The sequence below is a fragment of the Carassius auratus genome, chromosome 38 (genome assembly GCF_003368295.1).
Source record: "Carassius auratus strain Wakin chromosome 38, ASM336829v1, whole genome shotgun sequence".
NCBI lineage: Eukaryota > Metazoa > Chordata > Actinopteri > Cypriniformes > Cyprinidae > Carassius > Carassius auratus.
In genome coordinates, this window is record NC_039280.1 from 3,443,543 (window position 1) to 3,466,467 (window position 22,925).

At 34.3% G+C, this 22,925-nt stretch overlaps 1 protein-coding gene across 1 annotated transcript in view; it reads right to left on the reverse strand.

The window, feature by feature from the left end:
- Positions 1-22,925, reverse strand: part of anapc1 (anaphase promoting complex subunit 1) — a 63,653-nt gene that overhangs the window by 19,043 nt on the left and 21,685 nt on the right. Inside the window, exons 17-31 of the mRNA XM_026223473.1 lie at positions 22,289-22,476; positions 21,244-21,318; positions 18,402-18,673; positions 16,906-16,994; positions 14,911-15,059; positions 11,857-11,935; positions 10,582-10,618; positions 10,381-10,454; positions 8,819-8,997; positions 7,788-8,014; positions 7,311-7,429; positions 5,516-5,787; positions 1,708-1,942; positions 1,511-1,602; positions 743-877 (exon numbers count right to left, since the gene is read on the reverse strand). Coding sequence (XP_026079258.1) covers positions 743-877; positions 1,511-1,602; positions 1,708-1,942; positions 5,516-5,787; positions 7,311-7,429; positions 7,788-8,014; positions 8,819-8,997; positions 10,381-10,454; positions 10,582-10,618; positions 11,857-11,935; positions 14,911-15,059; positions 16,906-16,994; positions 18,402-18,673; positions 21,244-21,318; positions 22,289-22,476 — 2,222 coding nt within the window. The remainder of the gene's footprint in view (positions 1-742; positions 878-1,510; positions 1,603-1,707; positions 1,943-5,515; positions 5,788-7,310; positions 7,430-7,787; positions 8,015-8,818; positions 8,998-10,380; positions 10,455-10,581; positions 10,619-11,856; positions 11,936-14,910; positions 15,060-16,905; positions 16,995-18,401; positions 18,674-21,243; positions 21,319-22,288; positions 22,477-22,925) is intronic.

Consider the following 22,925-nt stretch of genomic DNA (forward strand, 5'->3'; position numbering starts at 1 on the left):
CATACTTTTTAAATATGAGCAGGGCTTGACTGTTTGTAAACTTTAAAAGCCCTTTCACACCAAAAAGTGTAATGAATAAACCTCAGGCTGAAGGAAAAGTAGAAGAAGGTTCAACACTCTTCAGCAATAAAAAAAAAAGTTTTAGTTTAGTTTATCTAAAGTCATGTTTGCTTATAAGTATGGTGGAACTGGATCATCAAAGATCAGCAGCAAAGACATAAATTAATAAAATGAGATTAGATACATTTGTGTTATTTAACATATTTAATTATTGCAGGTTTGAGGTTCTGAATTTGCATTTCACTATTTTAATTCATTTTGATGAATACTAAATTTTTTTTTTTTTTTGCGAGAGGGATGGATTAATGCATATTCACATTTAGTCTAGAACTACATGTTCACACAGCGCACACAACACCTCTGTACATCAGATTTATACTTTATACTTGTATTTCCCCAATATGGGGACAGGAGACTCGTCAGTCATATATATATATATATATATATATATATAAAACTGGGACATTTGACAATTCACCATACTTTTATTCATTGTTACATTCTATTCACTGCACCACAGAAATAGTATTCAGCAGATTGTTGTGTTTTGAACAACCCTTGTTTTTCACACAATAATTTAAACTGTCAAACATGACCACACCAGAGGTGTGGCATTATTCTCAGCACACACAAAAATCTCTAAATGAATACAAGCTCTTTGAAGGTTATGTAATGACTCCACCTTGATCTGATAGCTGGGAGACTTGTGTTTCTCTCTGTTGATGCCAGCATGCATGCGCCAATGACCTCCCACCATATACTGATAGAGCTGCTCGGGCACGTTCAGGTCGGTCATCCCGATCAGGTTACTGCCGTGCTGCAGAGAAGCAGAGGGCAAACAGCTGGGTCAGCGTGGGAATCATTTTGGTTCCCATCTCCCATAGATGCATAGAATGCATGCTCCTGCTGAAAGAGTCTGCATGCTTTTCATAATAAACGCTGCTGCTGCAAAATAAAAATAAATGACTGCAGATGGCATTTCAAATATTATTCATATAATCAGATTTTTCTGTGCATGATAATGTGTTTATAAGCACATTTATAATTCACCCTAAAAATATTTTAAACATTTGTACTTGGATCATTTACATAGTTTTATCTAAATCTGATTTTATTTTAATTCTACTTTCTTACAATCAAATCAATCTATTCTATTATCAATTTTCTCCTATATCATATTAAAAATATGAATTCAATATTATTATATTATTTCAATGTTCATAAATAAATTCTACTTCCGAAAGACGTTTTTGAGAAGTTGTACACTGACATGTACAAACTGCACAGGAATAAAGACTATAATGATAGTGTGTGTTAATTTTAGTTCTGTTGAAATAGTGGATAATTTAGTTTTTTTTTGGTCATTCTGCTCCTTCAAGCTGGTTGCGGTTGTTGCTGACTATGCAAGGAAAAGGATAAGATTCACAAAATGCTTTGGAAACACACTCACCCCCAGGCAGACCATGCCAAGTGCCAGCCCTGCTGCTAGGGAGTAGGACTCCCTATCCGTACAGTACTCCATCTCAGGACCAGGTGGACGTCCTTGGGAACAAAACAACTCCGATATGACACTAAACTCAACAATTCAATCATGAATGTGCACAACTGAGAACAGCTCTCTCATGTGATGGCATCATACACACTGACCGATCTCTGCCAGTAAGACCTCTGCGTTGTGCCGATGGCCAGTGCCCTGGTAAACCAGACCGATGCCAACCACAGCGGCCACTTGCACGCTGTGAGGCACGTCCAGCTCTGTGGAGGTGGGCGGCAGCAGCGCGGGTATGTGGATGCTTAGCAGACGGGTGATGGACATGTCCATGGTGCCCAGTTTGGCAGCAGAAACACCCAGCAGCAGCCCGATACTCGTCATCTCATGACCCTGAGTCAAAGGAGACAAGACACAACCATGTCATTAAATGCTCATGAGTTATAACGTAGGCCAAATAAGAAAAAAGACCAAATAAATATAATTATAATAATAATTATTAAGTATATCATTTGGTTAATATATAGCAATATAGAAATAATACAAATTGTGTATACAGAACATTGTTTACATATTATTAGTAGATTAATTAATTTTGTTATACATAAAATAGTTTTTGAAAAATAGATTAGTATATGAACCATATCAAAAATGATTAGAAATATCATGAATACAATTAAAATACAATTAAATTATATGATAATGTTAATATTCATTACATGATTATAATGTATTATTTATTCCTTACATCATAAAAATTATACCTATACAAAGATACTTTTATATTTATAAAAAAATATGTTGACTAAAATTGTTAATTTAAAATATTCATATAAATATTTTATATATATAAACTAGTGATGCACCGGTTGACCGGCCATAAATCGGAACTGGACGTTGTTTGCTTAAAATACACGATCGGCAATCGCCGGTTTTTGGTCTTTTTTCGGCCGATTTTTCCGGAAGTGCGCCCGCGTGCACAGACTACATTGTAATCATGTCAGTTGTGTGTAAGTATTTCGAAATCTGTGCGCAGGACACGGGCAATCAGCACTGGTAGCGCAGAGCTACACGTCTGAAGCACAGATAGCAGGAAGCGAAACCGCCGACTGCACAAAATAAGAGTCCCTTTCCTGCTCACTGAAGCTGTGCGAGTGCACTGTACCTGTTCGCGCCCTGGACAGGCGGAGACAGTGAAGGGATGTTCGGTTCAACTTCGCGTGTGTTGGATGAGAAACGAAATGGACTAAATTGTAAATTTTTTTTTTTTTTTTAAGTATAACTTGCATGCATGTTTGAAAAGCCAGAAGTATATGTCGGTTCTGTATAGGATGATTATATTACCTTAAAATTATATAGACTAAATTTGATTTTAAAATCACCTGTTGTAGCACACTGAAAAAGTGTTTCATTCATCCAATTAAAAAATATCTAAGGTAATGATCACATCTTTATTTTTTAACTTGAGACAATAGTTATTTATTTTTCATTGGCTCAAGTAAAAAAATATAGATGTGAATCGTTACCTTATTTTTATTTTTTTTTTCAAATTGGATGAATGAAACACTTTGAATCTTTGTTTTAACATTATTAGATTATAACTTGTTGGAATAATATTTATATAGCATACCTTTATTTAGTCTCACTGGTAAAGACCTTGTTTTAAATTTAAAACCAAATTTAAAAACGAAAACACACTGAATGCTGATGCTGAATGTATGTTGATTGTGGTGTTTGGACTGTTGAACTATGCAGTTGTTGCCTTTAATTTCACATGGTCACAGTTAAGCTTTTAATTTAAGGCCAGTTCTATGTAGTTTCAACCCAATTCAAAAACAATAGCTAAATGCTGATGTCTGTACCATCTATGTTTGTATTGAATGTAGGCTACTTACTGTGCAGTTACTGCTGTTCATTTCAGATGGTTACCGTTATTGCTTTCAATAGCCAAAACAGTTTGGCCTACTAAATACCAAACAAACATCTTGTTTATGCACACCTTCCTTCTTTCTTGTTTGTTGCTTAAAGAGTAAAAAAAAAAAAAAAAAAAAAAAAAAAAAAACAGAAAATCGGAAATCGGTATCGGCAAGTTTGCTTGTTTACAAAATCGGTGTCACAATTTTTTCAAGCAGCAATGACTTATATCCTACAGTGTTGTCCCAAGTATTGCAAGTTAGATTAGCAACATGGAACACTGTAGAGTCAGGTCTGTGCTTTTTGCATAAATTTTGATGTGGTGCATGTGTTGCTGCCTATGTAGAGCACTGCAAAACAGTCACTTGAGTTCAATTACAGTTGGATGCTGTATTATAAAACAGCTCCTTATGAAGCCAGCATAGAGCCAGGCAGGTTTTAAAGCAGAGTCAGTGTGTCCATGTCTCATGATCTGACCAAACATCTTGTAATTTCTCTCCATTCAAGCACAGAATGGATTTAGAGGGAGATGTGCAACCTTGCGACTCAATTAACACTTAATTCATTCATTAAACTCACACATTCATTCATTTTTACATGTGCATGAAGTAAAACAGGATGTTTTTCTACCAGATTCTTGTAAAATCGGCAAGAGTACTATCGGAGACTAGAAAGCACGGCCGCAGATCTCAGTGTGAGAGCGGGCAATGTAAACACCAAACTAGCTAAAGGCTCGATATAGCTTATAGATTACAGATACGCTCAGCGACCACAGAAAGTATCAACAAAGCATGGCCTGACTGGAAATGAGAGAGCAGCGCACGTTACTGCCCTGTGAACTGTCAGAATGAAACTCAGCTCTACGTTTGTCTTTCATGTGAGAAAAACAACAGGATGAGAGCAAAAACCCCAGAAAATATGCAAACCTGACAGCTCCGATGCTAAAAATGGCGAGATAGGAGAATTACAAGGAGGAAGGGAGGTCATGTTTTCAGGAAAAGCCTCAATGAACTGTAGGTCCATGAGGAGGAAGAAATAAGTTAGGGATGCATGATATATCGGTCACCATATCGGTATCGGCCGATAAATATTAATTTTAATGTTAACGTTATCGAACCGATACGAACATTTTGCCAATATATTAAAGCTGATAAATAATGCTTTATTCCTTGCAGACACACTGTTGGTGATGATAGTTTTTAAATGCTTGAAATATTATTGGAATCACTTCGAAAAGTTAAATACAGTGAAGTGCAACAGGTGCAGGCCAAGTCTGTCATAATATAATGAGAACATTACTGTTAAATAATGTTATGTAATCTTTGTGTGTTTGCGTTTAAGTGCCTTGCTAAAGGAAGAGCGCATTCACAATGCAGCTGCAGTTAAGTTTGCTTGTGCATTTGCAGCATTTTGTACATATAGAAGTTGTAATATGTTTATGTTGTATAAATATCGGCTCAATCTCATATCTGATTAATCTAAAATTTATAATGCAATCATACTAATGCATATTAAAAAATATATATATATTTGTGTGTACTATACATTTGTATGATTATTAGGGGAAAATAAAACTTAACTACAAATAATATTATTAAAATAATTTGTATTTGTTGAAATCTGATATAAATTAAATTATAAATTTCAGCTGAAAAAAATTTGAAATGATGCCTTTGCATCTATATGTAAGCACTAACTGGAAAAAGCGAATAAAAAAAATGAATGCAGTCTATCTTAATATTATACATATGTATATATTCAAAAATATATTCATTTAAAAATGACAACAAAAAAACGAAAATTAATTTATATTAAAATTAACTTAAACATGAAAATATAAAAATAAAAGCCAATTCAAAATATTAATACAAATATTAACAATTATTCTATAACACTAAATAATAAAAAATGAAATATCACTGGACCATGAAGAGTGACATCATATTATTTTGCCCTCATTGACTGAAGTTTCGCTCTCTAGACATAAAACTAAGTATTGATGTTCATAATCACTTCATTCATCAAAACCTCCCATCAGAGGCTGTAACTGACCTTGGTGAGGTAGTCATGGATGTTAAGTGTTGCTAGTTTAGTCAGGTGGCCGTTGAGGCCCAGGGCCATGAGGAAACCGGCGTATTCATTGGCCAGGTCAGCACTTTTGGGTTTGTTGTACGCAATCCAGGCAGATTCCACCTGAGAGGCAGGGGCGATCTTAAGGCCAGCCGCAACACCGTTGTGAAAGCTGGGCCAGCTGGTCATGTTGGGTGGCACGTCGATGTTACCGCTGTTCAGGTCCACCATGGTATTCCTGGGAGGAGCGCGGCCTGGTGTAGAAGACAAAAGAGAAGGGAAATTATATTCACAGTGCATTGTTAGCTGGGTTCAGCAAAAATGACACATAATATAAGATAATGGTGACAACGTGAGGAAAGACAAAAAGGCAGCATTTATCAGTGCCCTATAGCTAGTAAATTACAGAGGAAGAGGTTTTTCAATAAAAACTACACTTTAAAGCATTAACTAAAATGTCTGTGCTTTCCATGCAAAACTTGCCATAGCAATGCACGGGTGTGGTGAGTGCATAAAAAAAAAATCTATGTATGATCTATGTATGTTATGAATTGCATATAAAATATCCATTCATTTTCATCACAGTTTTTAACTAAATAAACAAATTTGATGCAAATTTGTCAGTCATACATTAATAAAACAGGTCAGATTTCTGCAATAGGACTAAAAAACTGGATTCATTTTAAAAACACAATATCCATGTTTATATATTCATCATCAATAAATCCCATCTGTTTCAATTTCAAACATTATATAACTGAATATCCCTCTATATTCAATATTTTCACAATGTTCATACTGTTTAACTGAAACTGATCGGTTTTCATAATGATCAGATCTATTATGACTCAAAGTCATTTGGATAAATGCACTTTGAAAACATGATTTCTTTTTAAGAAATAACGAATCAAAAATCAGATGCAGATTGTAAATATACACTAGATAGAGTGCAGAAATCTTTCCCGTTTCTTACCTGGGTCATTATTTGATTAGCATTAAATGGTGAATATTTTATACAAAAATTAGTACTGGACAACAATTAATCATTATTAATCGCATCCAAAATAAAAGTGTTTGTGTATATTATATATGTCTGAGTACTGTGCATATTCCTTATGTATATATATACACATACACACACACACACACACATACATGTATTTATTTTAGAAAAATATGTTGTTTATATATTAAATATTTATAATACAAATTCTATTAATATAAATATATACTTGTAAACAAATGTTAATATTTTCTAAATATATACAATGTACTGTATGTGTGTGTTTTCATATATTCATAAACGTACAAAATACACACATATTAAATAAAAACTTATTTTCGATTCGATTAATCATGATTAATCGTTGCCCAACACTAGTTAAAATGGAAATTTTATACGCAAATCAAATACATAAATCTTACATTTTTTTTATTTTTGGGTGTTCTGGGTCATTACTTGGTATCCCAGTTTGAAAAAGGCCATCCAAAACTTGATTGTTGGTGAGCAACATATGAGCAATGGTGATGCTTTCCTTAAAAAAAATAGCAGAGACCACTAAGGGTCCTGGACAAACGTTTTCTTTTCAACTGACGCGAAATTGTGGAAGATGCTGAAAGATATAACACTGTGGTGGGAATGGTGGGAAATTTGCAACGTCTGGGCACACTTACTGCCAAACAAAATTCAACAGGGCTCTTAAAAACTGCATTGCTAGCCCTGTAAAACTATTCATTAGGACACTTCAAAAGCATGGGCGGTGGTTTATGAAAGTACCAGTCAGGTTGAGTTTGGGCACAGGCAGTGGCTCGGTTGGCACAGGATGGTATGAGAAAAGAGTGAAGAGTCCCCGTCCCACCGGAAGAGCCATGGTGCGCTGGCACAACTGCAGCAGCCTGCAACAAAAATAAGTAGAGCAATGCTGAATTCAGGTGGACAGAATGGCACAGATTTAGAGATACACACTAACAGAGTGCATTTCAGCATATTTGTGTTTACGTTCTTCACTTAGTTCTTTAATTAAAGATACTTTCAGAAAGCTACACTCTTAAAAATAGGAAGGTTAAAAAAAGCAGTAACACTTATTGGCAGCGAAGCCACAGAAGAATCATCTACAGTTCCTAAAATAACCCTTTTTTCCTATTCTAAATAATCTTTTTCCATTATAAAGAAAACCTTTTGTGGAATGGAAAAATGCATGGAACCATAGATGCCAATAAAGAACATTTTGTTTAGCATACTGAGTATGCTCACTTGTTCTCTTTCTCCTCAATGTACTCATGGTCACTGACTTCAGGCAGGTGGGGCACATTGACCCGGATGGGTCTGGAGCTCTGGAGCAGACGGCGGACCTCCTGCACCCTCAGATCCTGACTCCAGATCAGGCCTGTCACCTCAGGGTGCAGGTCAGTCATACCATCCTCCTCCTCGTCTGCTTCACTGGTGACTGGTGGCTCAAGCATAACATTCAGACCCACAGTCTACAGAAAACACAAACACACTCAATGTTAAGCGTGGACAATTCAGTTCTTTTATAATTACTTTATAATGCAGCATTTCATCACTTCAGAATTACAGTAATTGCACTAGAAAATACTGGTCTAAAATACCATCTTCAGCTCTATTCAGACAAAAGTTGTTTTAACTGGGGACGGGAGATATTTTCAGCAAAGCCACCATCCAGGAGACAATACTTCAACATTGTTTTTAGAAAGGCAAAAATAGCTTTATACATTTGTTTTTAGCCCTGCTAAGGTTTCCAACACTTTGTATGATAATGAATACGCAAGTGTGAACGTATGAATAAAATAAGTAACATTTTTAATTAGAAGCACGATCCAAATAAAAGCAACAGCTAAAATAGCCAGGCAATAGCCTTTCATAAAATGTTTTTCGTCTTGTATGACTTATTCTTTTACTTTTGTCTTGCTACAGTATAATTTATCTGGTAAAAACAGTGCTGCTACTGTTAACTAAAACTATGTTGAGCATTATTAAAAAAATACTGAAATAAATGTAAATATTAAATGAAAAACTTGACCTTAAAAAAAATTAAAAGCTGAAGTACTAAAACTGAAAAATAAAGTGAAAATATTTTTAAAAAGCATTAAAACTAATGAAAATTACAAAGGCACAAACTGATCCAAAATTAGAATGAAAACTGAAAATTGTCAAATAAAAGCTGATACTCATTAATACTAATATATTAAGACTTTTCATAATAATAAACCAATGATAATACAAAAACAAGATCTAGTTTCTTTACATCTGATTCACTTTCTCACCGATTTACGATTGGCCAGGGTCACTTTGTGAGCTTGTCTGGTCAGGTCCTGTCGTCCAATCAGAGCGCAGACCTCCTCAGACCAATCAGAGCAGGGCTGTTCTCTGCACTGGTAGATGGCGTCTCTGATTGGCAGAGCCACACCAAATGGAACGGACTCCAGATCCTTCAGTGTAAATCCTGCGTTGTAAAAAAAGCATGTAAAATAGTGTGTAGTCACAAGTCCCATGACAGGATATAAGACTGTATATATCTAATCTAATGTAAACTAAAGTAAACCAACAGATACTGTCACGGCATAGCAACATAATCATGCAAAGTAAAACTCAGGTAGAACGGTTTACATGTTTATATCTAGCTTATATGAAAGAACGAAAGACTTTAAGGAAATTCTATCACCCCCTTGAGTACTGCAGTTTGTTACCATCAGAGAAACAACAATGCGTGTAAAATACAGGACTGTGTGATTACAATGTGCTGGCCAATAGGGCTATAGATCAGATTGTTTGTCATGATACGATATGATACGATATTGATATTTTAAACAACCATCAAAATTTGTCATAACTCACAAATGCAAACATAACATAACATGTATATTTATCTCTTCCACAGTTGGGATATTTGCAACAAAAAAAACAGGCCTACAGTTTTTTTGTTTTTGTTTTTTATAATAAAGAAAATAAATAATTGAAAAAAAGACAAATCTTAAGAAATGACAATAGTCAAGACAGTTTTTCAGGCTTCTGTGCTAAAATATGCAATGTGTAAAATAATGTAAATCCACCTTAGGAAACAACACAAACGAGGTACTACAGTGTAGAAAAATTTATAAAAATAAATAAATCTGTTAATATTTTTCGCTGCTGCTACTACGGGCTCAAGGCTAAAAATATTTTCTACAGATAACAAGTTTACAAGAAATAGCAGAAAATAAAAATAATATAGCAAAGACACAAATGAAATAAACAGTGCTTTTGAGGTAGATCTAAAATGAATTTTCAGGTACAGAAACGTAATAATCAAATGTAAAAACACTGCATCGTCAATGTATAAATTAAATATAGATTAATCCTTATAAAAGTTAAGCCAAAATCAGTGAGGAATTTTCTTCTTTGACAGAAATTTTCTATTAGTCTACTTTAACTTTAAAAGGAAAGCACAAATCAAATATATTAATACACATGCATTTTCTTTCTCAACAGTTTACGTTAAGACATAGGCCTAACCGACTGTGTTTACTAGGATATTCAACAAGATGCACATGTTGATTTAATTCTCACAAGCGCTCAACAATTCTGTCTATCTCAAGCGTCTTTTAAGCTCAACCTTCACGCAGTCTTAGCATCCTGGCACGTTAGTTTGAATGAGAATGCACACTTTGCCGGTAATGCATAGACATATATAGGTGAAAATGTGGACAGTTTCAAAATAAGGTGCATATTTATACTAAAGATAGATATATTTTACATGTGGTGTTTACATTTCATAGATGTGTCTATCTCTACTGGCCAAGCACTGGTATTTGCATGTGTGTACTTGTGTTGATGGTGTCACTCTGACCTGCAGAGGTCAACCACACCACCAGCTTCTCAGCCAGGGATCCAGATGAAGGAGCAGTCTTCACGCTGCTCTGCCTGTGAAACACACCCCACAATCAAACACACTGGAGAAACTAAATCAGCTGACGAGAATTTATGAGCCGAGACTTATCTAGAAAAACAAACATAAGGCCACATGACAATAATCGTAAACCAAAGGTACCTTCTCAGAAAAGGATCACTCGTGTTTTTCTTTTGCCCTGCGTAAACATGGACCAAAAAAAAAAAAAGGTTAAAACAAGGATACACTAATCTACGGTAATCATTTTCCCTGGTTTTTGCATTATCAAATGTATTTGAAATGCTAGAGAATGAAAAAAAATAAATATATTACAATTCAATAGATTAGGGCCAGAAAAAAAAAAAAATGTAAAGAAATTAATACTTTTATTCAGCAAGGATGCATTAAATTGATCAAAAGTGACAAAGATGTTCATAATAGTACAAAACATTTCCATTTCTAATAAATGCTGTGCTTATGAATTTTATATTTATCCTTAAACAAAAATATAAAGCAGCCCAACTGTTTCTTGATCATCAAATCAGCATAGAAGAATGATTTCTGAAAGATCATGTGACGCTGAAGACTGGAGGAATGTTGAAAATTCAGCTTTGTATCACAGGAATAAATTATATTTTATAATATATTAAAATGGAAGACTACTCTTTCTCTGTATAAATAAATGCAGCCTTACTTAAGACTTCTTTTTAAAAAAAAAACATTAAATCTTACTACCTCCCAAACTATCCAACAGTAGCATAGGCTTGAAAAATAAAATAAATAAACTATAAAATACGCTGATCATCTGATAAGGCCTAATGAAAACTATCCACATATAACAATTATTATAGAAACAGTCCCCAGACTCTGTATGTCTAAAATACATTTTATATACAAATATTTGTGATTTACAAATGTTTGTGAATTGTATTTTCTTCTATTATTATTACAACATATAAATATATATTACGCAGTTAAAAGCAACACTAATGTAAATCAAGAAACACAAACAAACTTATGCACAATTTTAAAAAAACATTACATAAATTGGTGCATAAATTGGACAATTTTTACAATAACAATTTTTTTAATGACTTATGCAAAATTTGAGTTTAATGCAAAAGGCCCTTAACGTGCAAAATTATTTCTTTAATCTAAAATAGCCCATGCCAGATCAACACAGTTACTCAGAAAAGGCAAAACTGAATTTTCTGTTTGGTCTAGCCTCATAATTTTGATGAACAATCTAGTTTTACGATACATAGTATTAGTACCAGACAAAAAGTTTACATCTGTGCATCCAAATTATACCACGTGCAATGTAATAAATAAATGAATTAATCCTCCTATTTATTGCTTGGCAGGAAGTCTAGTGCCAGGCCTGAGGACAGTTAAGAGCCTCTCATTAGCCTCTAATCTCACACACATGCAGCCCACCTGCTGACAGCCTGGAGAGGTACTTCAACATGTTTGTCGAGATCGCATCCTCATCCCCGACCACGTACAGGGCATAACTCTGAGAGACAGACAGACAGGAAGAGGACAGGGCATAAAGAGAGTTAGTATTAGCAGTGGGACAGCACCTGTGTGGTTTTGGTTTGCTGCTGTAATGACAGTCGAAGGGGAGAATGAACATGTTTCATCATGATGCGATGCATGAGCGCAGTCATCAACCACACACATGACTGCATGCATGAAAACCACAGATCACAGGTAATATGGCTCATTCAAAACATCAATTTCAAATGCAGCCGAGAAATGTAAATTATTGTGTAAAAAGCACATAAAAAAAAAAATCACCAAAATGCAAGAATCATAAATGAAGCAGAAAGACAGTATGGAGTTACTGACATGATATGGGTCTGAAATCTGTTCCAATATTTTTGTAGTTAACTATAACTTTTAAAAAAGATTTTTATTCAGTGAAAAAGCTAAAATACTGCAATGAAAAATGCGAAATGTTTCATTTGCAACTAGATGAAATAAGCTGAAGAACTGAAATATATCTAAAATCCAAATAAATCAAAACAAAAACTAATAAAATGACCAAAATAAAGTTGAGAAATAAAGCTGGAAGAATGGATTTATTTATAGCCTCGAATGTTCAGGTTTAGCCCCAATGGGGTTAACTTAAACTAAAACTATTTAAAAAAATAATAATAGAAAAATTTTTGTTAACTGAAAGCAGAAACATAAAATATAAAAAATAAAATGAAAAACCTACACAAAATGACTTTTTATTTTGAGTTTATGCTAAAGTACTAAAATTAGCTGAAACTACTAAAATTAATGGAAATAAAAGTGAAATAAAAATAAATTAAAACTATTTAGAAATACCAAAAAATAAAAAGCCAAAAATCACATAACTTACTAAAAATATAACTAAAAAATAACCATGAAAACTACAATGAAAAAATCTGAAAATAAAGCTAATTCAAAAATATGAACAAAGACTATAACAGTATAATAATAAAATGGTAAATGTTACTAAAACAACACTTATCTTTCATTGACCAAGTTAACTAGTTTAACATACTACAGGCTTAAGCAAAACTCTGAATGTATTTGAAATCACTAAATACCTGATCAACTTTGGCACATCCAACAACCAGTGTTTCTCACAACCTGGTAATTATTAAATACTTCTGAACAGACTATAAATATAAAAAGGCAGACACTAGATAGGAAGCGTCCAAAGTTGTAAATGAAAGGTTCTCCGAGCATGTTTTACACACATTTCATGAATACCGTTTCAGTCTTTCAACTTCAAAATTTAGATTTTAATTCAACGTGATTTGAGTGCAAGTTAAGGTGAAAATTATTTAAATGCAAGTCTAACACCATTTGATTTTCTACAGGAAAGATATGGCTCCAATTCTTTTTTTTTTTCAATGTCTAAGCCTAAGGGCCAATTCACCGGTTTAAGTGTCTAAACAGGTGAAAATCTTAAGTCTGATATCTTAGAAAAAGAACGCCAGACTTCTCCTCAACCCGCTCTATGTACTGTATGAGCCACAGTCATGCTGATGCTGTCCTTAGCAATTACCACTAAATATAACAGGGAGAAAGAAAGGGGATGGGAAAGAGAGAGAGGCAGTGGGAGTGTAAGTACTGAGGGATCAAATGGATGCTCTAATGTTCTGGACTCTAATCTAAGGGACGGGAACGGTGGGGTAAACAAGGCCCATAATTGCGTAACGGTTTGTCAGCACCTCGGTGGGGTTGTGCGTCACTTCGCTTTGCCTGATGGAAGGAAGTAGAAAACAAACACACACATCATGACACCATCGACCTCCATGATCGTCCTCTCCAGTGATTCAGACCACCACTTCCAGGGACTAACCGAGGTGGTACACACACGCAGGACGCGGAGGATGCCCAGGGACGACTCGGTGCTCACAAAATGTCATTATGATTAGCTTGGAGCACTTTGCCATCTAACTGCTTGACATTTATATAGAACATGTGTGAGTTAAGGGCAGGACACCCGGTTCATCTGCACACTGTTAGCGCCCCCTGTTGGGCATCATCCAACACCAGTTCAGAAGTTTGGGGCCAGTTCCATTGTTTAAAAAAAATTAATTCTTTAATTTAAAATAGACCTAGTCATGTGATCAAAAGTGACAGCAAATGCATTTATAATGTCACAAAGGATTTCTATTTAATGCATGCTCTTTTGAATTTTGTTCATCAAAGACGTCAAAATCGCAATTTCCGCAAAAATACGAAGCAGCACAATGGTTTTAAATTTTGATAATAATAAGAAATGTTTCTTGAGCGGCAAATCAGAACCTGAATGATTTCTGAAGTATCACGTGACACAGGACTGGAGTAATCATGCTGAAAATTCAGTTCTTCATCACAGGAATTAATTTCTTTTTACACTACATCTAAATAAAAAAACTGTTATATTAAAAAGTAATATTTTTGCACTTTATTTCTGATTTTACTGTATTTTTTTATTATATAATTGCAGCCTCAGTGAGCATAAGAAACCTCTTATGAATACAAAAATCTTACCTTTAACATTTTAAACAGTGTCTGCAATGTTTTGGGATTGAAAACCAGATTTTAAATGTAGTCTACTCTCTAAATTACTAGAACGTCTATCTCCAGTTCCGTAGTTGGTAACAGTCTGCAGCCAGGCAGTAATAACACTAAGGGTTAAACAAGGCTTCATTTCGAGATAGACATCATTGAAATTAATGACAGCTTTCAGCTCAGCGAGTGAGTCAGAACCACTCTGACTGATTCATTGAGTTAAAGATTTGTCAGACTGATTCAGACTGAGTTTGGAAGGCTTTTTGAATGATTCACTGAAAGAACTTCTCATAACAGTTTGTGAATTGCACTGAACTACTCCATTAGAGAAAGATGTCACCACCTGTATTTTTCAGGAGTCAACTGGGTTGTAAAATTCAGATGGAGTGCACCTATAAAAGCAGGCATGAAGACCATATTCAGTGGCACAGGGAGGATTTGGGTCCTTACCAGCACCAGTAGTTTAGTTCTCTCACAGATGCCAGGCAGATAAGGAAAAGGCGTCACATCTTGCCCTCTCAGACAGCGACTGAGCCAGCCGAAAACACACGGGGCTTCCCCGTCCAGGAACACCGGCCAAGTCATCAGCTCCATCTGAGCTGCACAACAATAGAAATATTAAAAGAACAGCATTTTTTAAAATAAATTTGCTGAGTAAAATTATTAAATGGCTTTTAAAATGAATGCTAATTCATTTATTTTAAGCATTTATATATAAAAAAAAAAAAAATGGTAACACTTTATTTTAAGGTTTCCTTGTTACACAAATTGCATGTTCTATTATAATATTATATTCTATTATAATAATTACTTACTTAATTACCCTAATCCTAACACTAACCATATAGGAAGTACATGTTGTTAATTAATATCACTCAGTGCTTAAATGTATAATTACACTCTAACTGTTAAAGTGCAACAAAAAAATTGCTTTAAAACCCTAGCTTTAATGCATCCTTGTATCATTTCTTGCAAAAAATTCAAACCTTACTAAAATATATATTTGTGACACTCTCCTGTTCAGGTTATTATTGTTAACTAAAACGATCAAATCTGTTTATTGAAATAAATGTAAAATAAATTATAAATATTAGATGAAAATTTTATTTCAGGTATTTGCCAAGGCCACATTTCTAAGTTCAAGCACTAAAAAAATAGAACTGAAATAAATATAAAATAAATAGTAAGAGTAACAGTATCGGGTCTTGTATAGTAATAGAAATGGCAGAAGCACACAACAAAATGTCTAAAAATAAAATGACGGAAGCTAAACATAAAAGCTAATTAGTAAGCTCTCCATTGATGTATGGTTTATTAGGATTGACAATATTTGTCTGAGATGCAACTATTTGAATATCTGGAATCTGAGGGTGCAAAAAAAATCTAAATACTGAGAAAATCAACTTTGAAGTTGTCCAAATAAATTCTTAGCAATGCATATTACTAATCAAAAATTAAGTTTTGATTTATTTACAGGAGGAAATTTACAAAATATATTCATGGAACATGATCTTTACTTAATATTCTAATGACTTTTGGCATATAAAAAAAAAAAAAATCTATCATTTTGACCCATACAATGTATTTTTGGCTATTGCTACAAATATACCCCAGAGACTTAAGACTGCTTTTGTGCTCCATGCCTATGTTAGACCTTTTCCTTGGGTTTTGCCCCATGGCAACAAGGCCTGTCACTCAAACCCTAAACATGGAAAGAAGCACATCAGGCCAAACTCCTCCAAACAAGTCAGTCTGTCGCGATAATCAATATATCAACTTATCACGCAATATATGTACATGACCCCAAGAATATTTGGTGATGCAATATATCGGCCATTATATTTAATTAAAATTTATGTCACCGTGTTTTGTATATTATAGCTTGTATACCTTGCTTCAATTTTTTAAATCTATACCTTGTTCAAATTTAAAACATGCTTCACCTGCAGATTTGGTTTTGTTTAAGGATCTGTGCCTTTGTGCATTCAGACATCTGACTGCGGAGTAGTGATTGTGTTTTTCAACATTAGTGTGCACCCTTTATTTCACCGAGAAAGGAAGTCTGGGAAAAATCTCCATACAAGTTTGTTGTGCATTTTTCTTTTTTTTCCTACTTGTTACTTTGCACTTTTTGCAAAAAAATTTTTTTACTATTTATTAACATTTTTTCTAAATATTCTCAAAAATGTAAAGCTTGTCGTCATTTGGAATGTGTAGGCCTTCTTGCATTTTATTGCCGTTACATTATGATTTTATATTCAGTGGCATAACATGGTCTTTAAAATGACAATGATATCGATTATCGCAATTATTTCTGGGGCAATATATCGCACAACAAAAAGTTGTTATCGTGACAGGCCTACAAGTCAGCACTGTCTGGTGAATGAATAGAAAAGCCTTGAGCTGCTAATGAGGGGTCCCGAAACACATTGATCCTCCTCATACCCTGATCAATCACGCAGGCCTCCTTGAAGGTTTTGATGAATGAGGGTAATCGCGGCCAGTACAGATCAATGAAATCCTCCAGCTGTAGGGTCCCTAATGAAACGAGAGGAAAAAATGATTAGTGGCTAAAAGAGTCATCAGACGCTCGGATATACACTAAAACTAGAGGCCAACCAGAGGGCCATACGTCGAAAACGTGTATGGATTTTATTTGTGAACTGAGTAATAAAGTAAAAAATACAGTAATAGTTGTTTGGGTTCCTCTAAACATGATCTATCTTTGGCTACAACCTCCTGCTTCTTCCAGTTCTCACAAAATATGGGCTTAACTTCAGTCAGTATGAGTCAATACCATCAGATATATAAAAATGTGTACTGGCATTACAAATATTGATGAATTCAATGATATGAAAGATTTGAGAATACAGGATGGTTTCAAACTGTCAGTCAGCTCCATCTACTGAAGAAAACGGGCGATTTAATTGCTCTCATAAATATATGACAAGATTGGAAAAAGTTAATACACATCAGTGCAATCTTAAATTAGGAGGATTATTATTTTTTTACTGACTTATGTCAGGACATTGTAGAAATTAATTTATACACATTTGTACTTTTTTTCTTATTAGGTTTTACCTATTAGAATTTATATGAAATATAAAGTATGTTGTTTATACACTATATTGGCTATATATAAATATTTTTAAAACAGGTTTTATTTTATAGATTTGATTATACAGATTGATGTTGAATACATATAAATATACAAATAACTGAAAAACGTGTGAATTTCATATATTATTAGTTATAAAATATAAACATTATCGTATTTATATTGTAATATATACAATATTAAACATTTATTTTTTTAACATATAATAATAATTATATACATTATATACACAAATAATATAATATTGACAGAATGATGAATAAAAACGATGAAAGTGACAGTTTAGTAATTTCTAAAACTAATGGTTAAAATATTTTCTCAAGAATTAATCGGTTGAAATTGTGTTTTTTGACTGCAAAAAAAGTAAATTTCTGAGCAAATACATACATTATGTACCCAATATCATCAAAAGACAAAAAAAATATGGAGATAAATATTACCCAGCCCTAATGCTGACCTACAAACAACAGGCACAAGCCGAAGAGTCAACAGAGGACCATCGTTAAATCCTGATCCTGATCTTCTGTATTATAATACAATACTTTTAGATCTCAAACCCACACGGGTTCATCAAACAGCAGCCAATTAAACTCTCACTGCTGTTTTGTTCATGTCCACATGACAGCATGCACTTGTCATTTTATTAAACAATAAACTACATTACAGCTATCTCCCCATCCAAAATTGGGATGTGCCACAAAGAAACGCGGCACTGACAATGTGAAGTGGGAGTTTTAATGAGTTGGGCGACTTTACTTTGTTAGTCAGGAGGTAAAAACAAGGTCTTGTTCGTAGATAAAAGGCAAAAAATGTAATAAATAATTACTTGGCCAGCTGTTGCAGCAGCCCGACCAGAGCTCTCGCCCCACTGCGCTGCAGCTCGTCCAGCTTCAGGTCTTCATAGAGCAGATGCAGAACGTAGAAGAGCACCGGGATGTGTGGAAAGAGCAGGGCAGACGACTCTAAACCCAGAACAGACGCGTGGTGGTTCTCCACTCCACCGGGGGGCCACACCGGCTCCAGGCCCTGAACGGCCACCGCAGGGCACATGGAAACCTGCCAATGGTAGTCGGAGCATCGGAGGTATCCCCAATCCTGTTGATGTCATACAGATATAGCCATCAATAAACCTTTAAACATCCCCAACAGGAACCCAGCAAGGACTTTTATACATAAATTATACACTCTATACACTACTATACAAAAGCTTGGGGTCAGTAAGATTATGTGTGACCCTGGACCACAAAACCAGTCTTAAGAGTACATTTTTCAAAAATGAGATTTATACATCATCCAAACCAAAGCTGAATAAATTAGATTTCCATTGATGTATGGTTTATTAGGACCGGACGATATTTGGCAGAGTTATAGCTATTTGTAAAACTGGAATCGAAGGGTGCAAAAAATTCTAAATATTGAGAAAATCTCCTTTAAAGTTGTCCAAATGAAGTTGTTAGCAGTGCATATTACTAATCAAAAATACGTTTTGACATATTTAAGGAAGGGAATTTAAAAAATATCTTCATGGAACATGCTCTTTACTTAATATTCTAATGATTTTTGGCATAAAAGAAAAATGACGATAATTTTGACACATACAATGTATATTTGGCTGTTGCTACTAATATACCCCAGAAACGTCAGACTGTTTTTGTGCTCCAGGGTCACATATAATGCTTGATTGAATTTATTTGGTTAAATATATATAGTGAAAACAGTAAGCTGTAACATTTCTTATTATTACAATGTTAAAAACAGTTGCCCTGCTTCATATTTTTGTGGAACAATGTTACATTTCATTCAGGATTCTTTGATCAATAGAACTTTTGTAACATTTTAAGTAGGGCTGAACGATATATCGTTATCGTATCTATATCTAGATATGAACTTTCAAGATATTAATATCGAAAAAAAACAACGATATAGACGATATAGATTTCCCTTCTCCGCGCTCGCCCTGCATACAACTCTGGCAGTCACAACAAACATCAGTTTTACGACTCCCCTTGACTGCACCGCTAAAGTCAGCGCGCAAACAGGAGAGGGGGGGCGGCGTTTCCATGGTGACGCGTCATTGCTTGTCACGTGACACACTGCAGCAGCAACAGCGCTGAATGAATGATAATCTACTTTTATATCATTTTTACTTTTTCATTCAGAATATTCACAAATGTGTTAGTTATGGCATGAAATATCTGATATTCCGATTGTCAAATACATGCAAGTGGAAGTATATTGTTGGTTAAACACCTTTATAACGATCGCGTTAGTTGAGCTGTATGCGCGATGGGTGCCGCCGTTTGATTGGATTTACATCTCTATTTACAACACGTGAATTCATCCACTTCTCCCAAAATACATAAAAGTAAGTGGCTGGTGAACTGGGAATAGAATAGAGTAAACATTGAAGTTACTTACACAATGTGTATCTGATATGAATAAAACGTGTCGAATTATAATGGAAAGGATTATGATTACCTCTTCCATAGACATCAGTGTGTATTTTACAAACTCTAAATGGATTGTTTTTTAGTACTTATGTGAATTTATTTGTTTGAAAACTAAAATAAACAGTATGTGGTTGAAAACACTGAAAAGTTGCGACTTCTTCGTCTGGCGTGAATGATTTCAATGTAAAGGCGCGTTTAGGCGCGTCTGGAGGTCTCGTGGCGCAATAGACGAGTTATGAGTTATGAAAATGACCATTGCAAGCTGACAGCGACCGGCTTTTGTGGTGGAAATTGGCAGTATCTCCCCCACCCTGCGCAGCTGTACCGGAGTGTCCCTGGGACATCAGTGCGGTCGGAGCGCGTCTTCTCAACAGCTGGACATATAGTGAATAAAAAACGCTCTGCTCTGGACTCCGAAAATGTTGATCGACTTGTTTTCCTGTCCAATTAATTTGTAATGGCCTTATTTTGCGCCTTTTTGTGCATTACAATATGCCTGCCTTGCCTAGTGTCGGTTACGTTCAATAAAAAACACACATGGCCTGTTCTCAAGTCCATTTAAAGTCTCATTTTTTTTAACAGTTTTTTTAAAATGGATTGAATCATTATTAAAAATAATCTTGGAGATTTTTGAATTCCCTAAATCATAAATGCAGTGATGTTTTTCTTTTGTTATGGCAGCCGTCCCCTCTGCATAGCCTATATCTTTTTTCGAGAATGTTGCACTCCTGTTGCCGTTTGTTATTCTTCACGAAAGTTCATGCCAATAAATAAGAAATATTGCTGACTTGTGCGTTTCCAGCGCTCTCTTTACGTTCTTCTGTTATTTGACGTTGAAAAAGGAAACCTTTTTTTTTTTTTTTTTTAAGACATGGAAAATCGATTCAATGAACACTTATGTCTTAAAAATCGAAAATGATTTTTTCACAAAAGTGACAGCACTAGCTCTGAGCGCGCGTCTCTAGCCAAAAAAAAAAAAAAATTTGTCCGCATCGTTCAGCCCTAATTTTAAGTGTCTTTTGATAAATTTAATGCATCTTTATTGAATAAAAGTTCTCATTTCTTTAAAATAAACTTCCTGACCCTAAAATGGATTTTGTTTTTGCCTTTCTGTAATAAATTAAAGGCAAGTTAACACTTTCGGCTGCAGCTCAAGCTGGTAGGCTACAGATGATCAGATGACTCAAGGTTTTTGACATGTTTAGGGACACTCACCTCATCTGAACCCGTGTCAGCAGGTCGGGCTTTCTTTGGGGCTATCACTGGAGAGAGGGGCACTTCAAAATGAAGCTGTGGAGATGACAGTAGTGTTAATGATCAAGGAAGATGGTCAAGTGCTAACTTCCCTGTCTTATAATACAATTTTGTCCAGTGTTTTGTCATAATAGTATTGTTTTAATCAAGTCTTTTGTTTTGATAAATGTTTAAATAAAGTATGTTTGTATAAATAAAAATCACTGATTTATTCCACTACATTATATAACATATGCAAGCGAGTAAGCTCTACAACAAAATATTTTCCATCATAAATTAATTGTACTGGGAAAATATGGTTAGAAATTAATTTGTAGAAAAGAGTTTTAATGTGTATTAAACTGATCCAACTGATTTTAAAACAAACAATTTTGTATAATATAATGTTTTGTTTTAATGTTAATGTTTTAATATGGTTTATTCTTTTATTCAAAAATAACCAAAGATTTAAATGTTTTGATAAAGATTTTTTTTTCCGCTGATTAAACTAAATTTTATGTCTGATATCTGATTTCATGATTTAAAACATTTTAAGTCAAAAATGTATTTGTACTGGGCAAATATGAATTATATTAATAATTACAATTTAATTGTGTATTCAAATTATCTAATTGATTTTAAAACATCAGAACTGTCAGTTTATAACACATAATTCTGACTTTATTTGAGATAAATAATTAAATACATTTATTTTAATATGCAAATACAAATAAAGACTTAAATAAATATATACAGAAAAAATATTTATTCATTTATTAAAAAAAATGTATGCAGGCAAATAAGATCTACAAAAAAAGTCAGAAATTAATTGTACTGGGAAGTATAAAGTTGTAGCAATAATTTCAATTTAATTTGTAGAAAATGTTTTCATGTGAATTAAACCGTTTTCTGTGCTTTGTTTAAGTCATGTAAACTTTGAATTCAGTTAAATGCTTGATCAATCCTAGTGAGCTGGCAGAGCCTGAAGGATACCCAACACAAAGACTGACACAGAGGTCACACTCACATTGCGTGTCCACGTCAGTCGTTCTGTGTTGTAACCCATCATTGTCATTAGGCATGTAACAAACAGGTTCCACTCCAGGTGCATGCTGGGACCTCCAGGGGCGTTGTAACTGTTGTACCACTTGACCAGCACTTTCATGGCAGTGTCCTTGGGTAAAATAAACCTGATGGCCTGCAGGCAACGCTTGACTGTGTGAGTAAAAGAAAGATTAAGAGTTAATAACAGAAGTCACTAAAACAATGGAAAGGAGTGAGCGCTTTCTGAAACATTTGGGTCTCTAGATAAGGCTTGAATCCCGCCTTGTAAAATCTATGGGAAATGTTTAACTCATTTGATCATTCACCACTTAAAAATCAACCAGAAAATAAGAGCAAACGTCTCTGTAAACAACTGGAGGAATCATGCATGTAATATTTATGCATCATAATTCAGACTATTATTTTTATTTCATAATGCGTAATTCTGACTTTATTTCCCACAGCTTCAAGTTAAAATCTCAAAGTTTCTCAAAGTTAAAAACTTTTTTAAATTTATTTCTTGCAATTCCAAATTTCATAATTTCAGAGTTTATAATACACAATTCTGACTTTATTTATTGCCATTTCCAGTTTGTATCTCACCATTTCGAGTTAAAAAC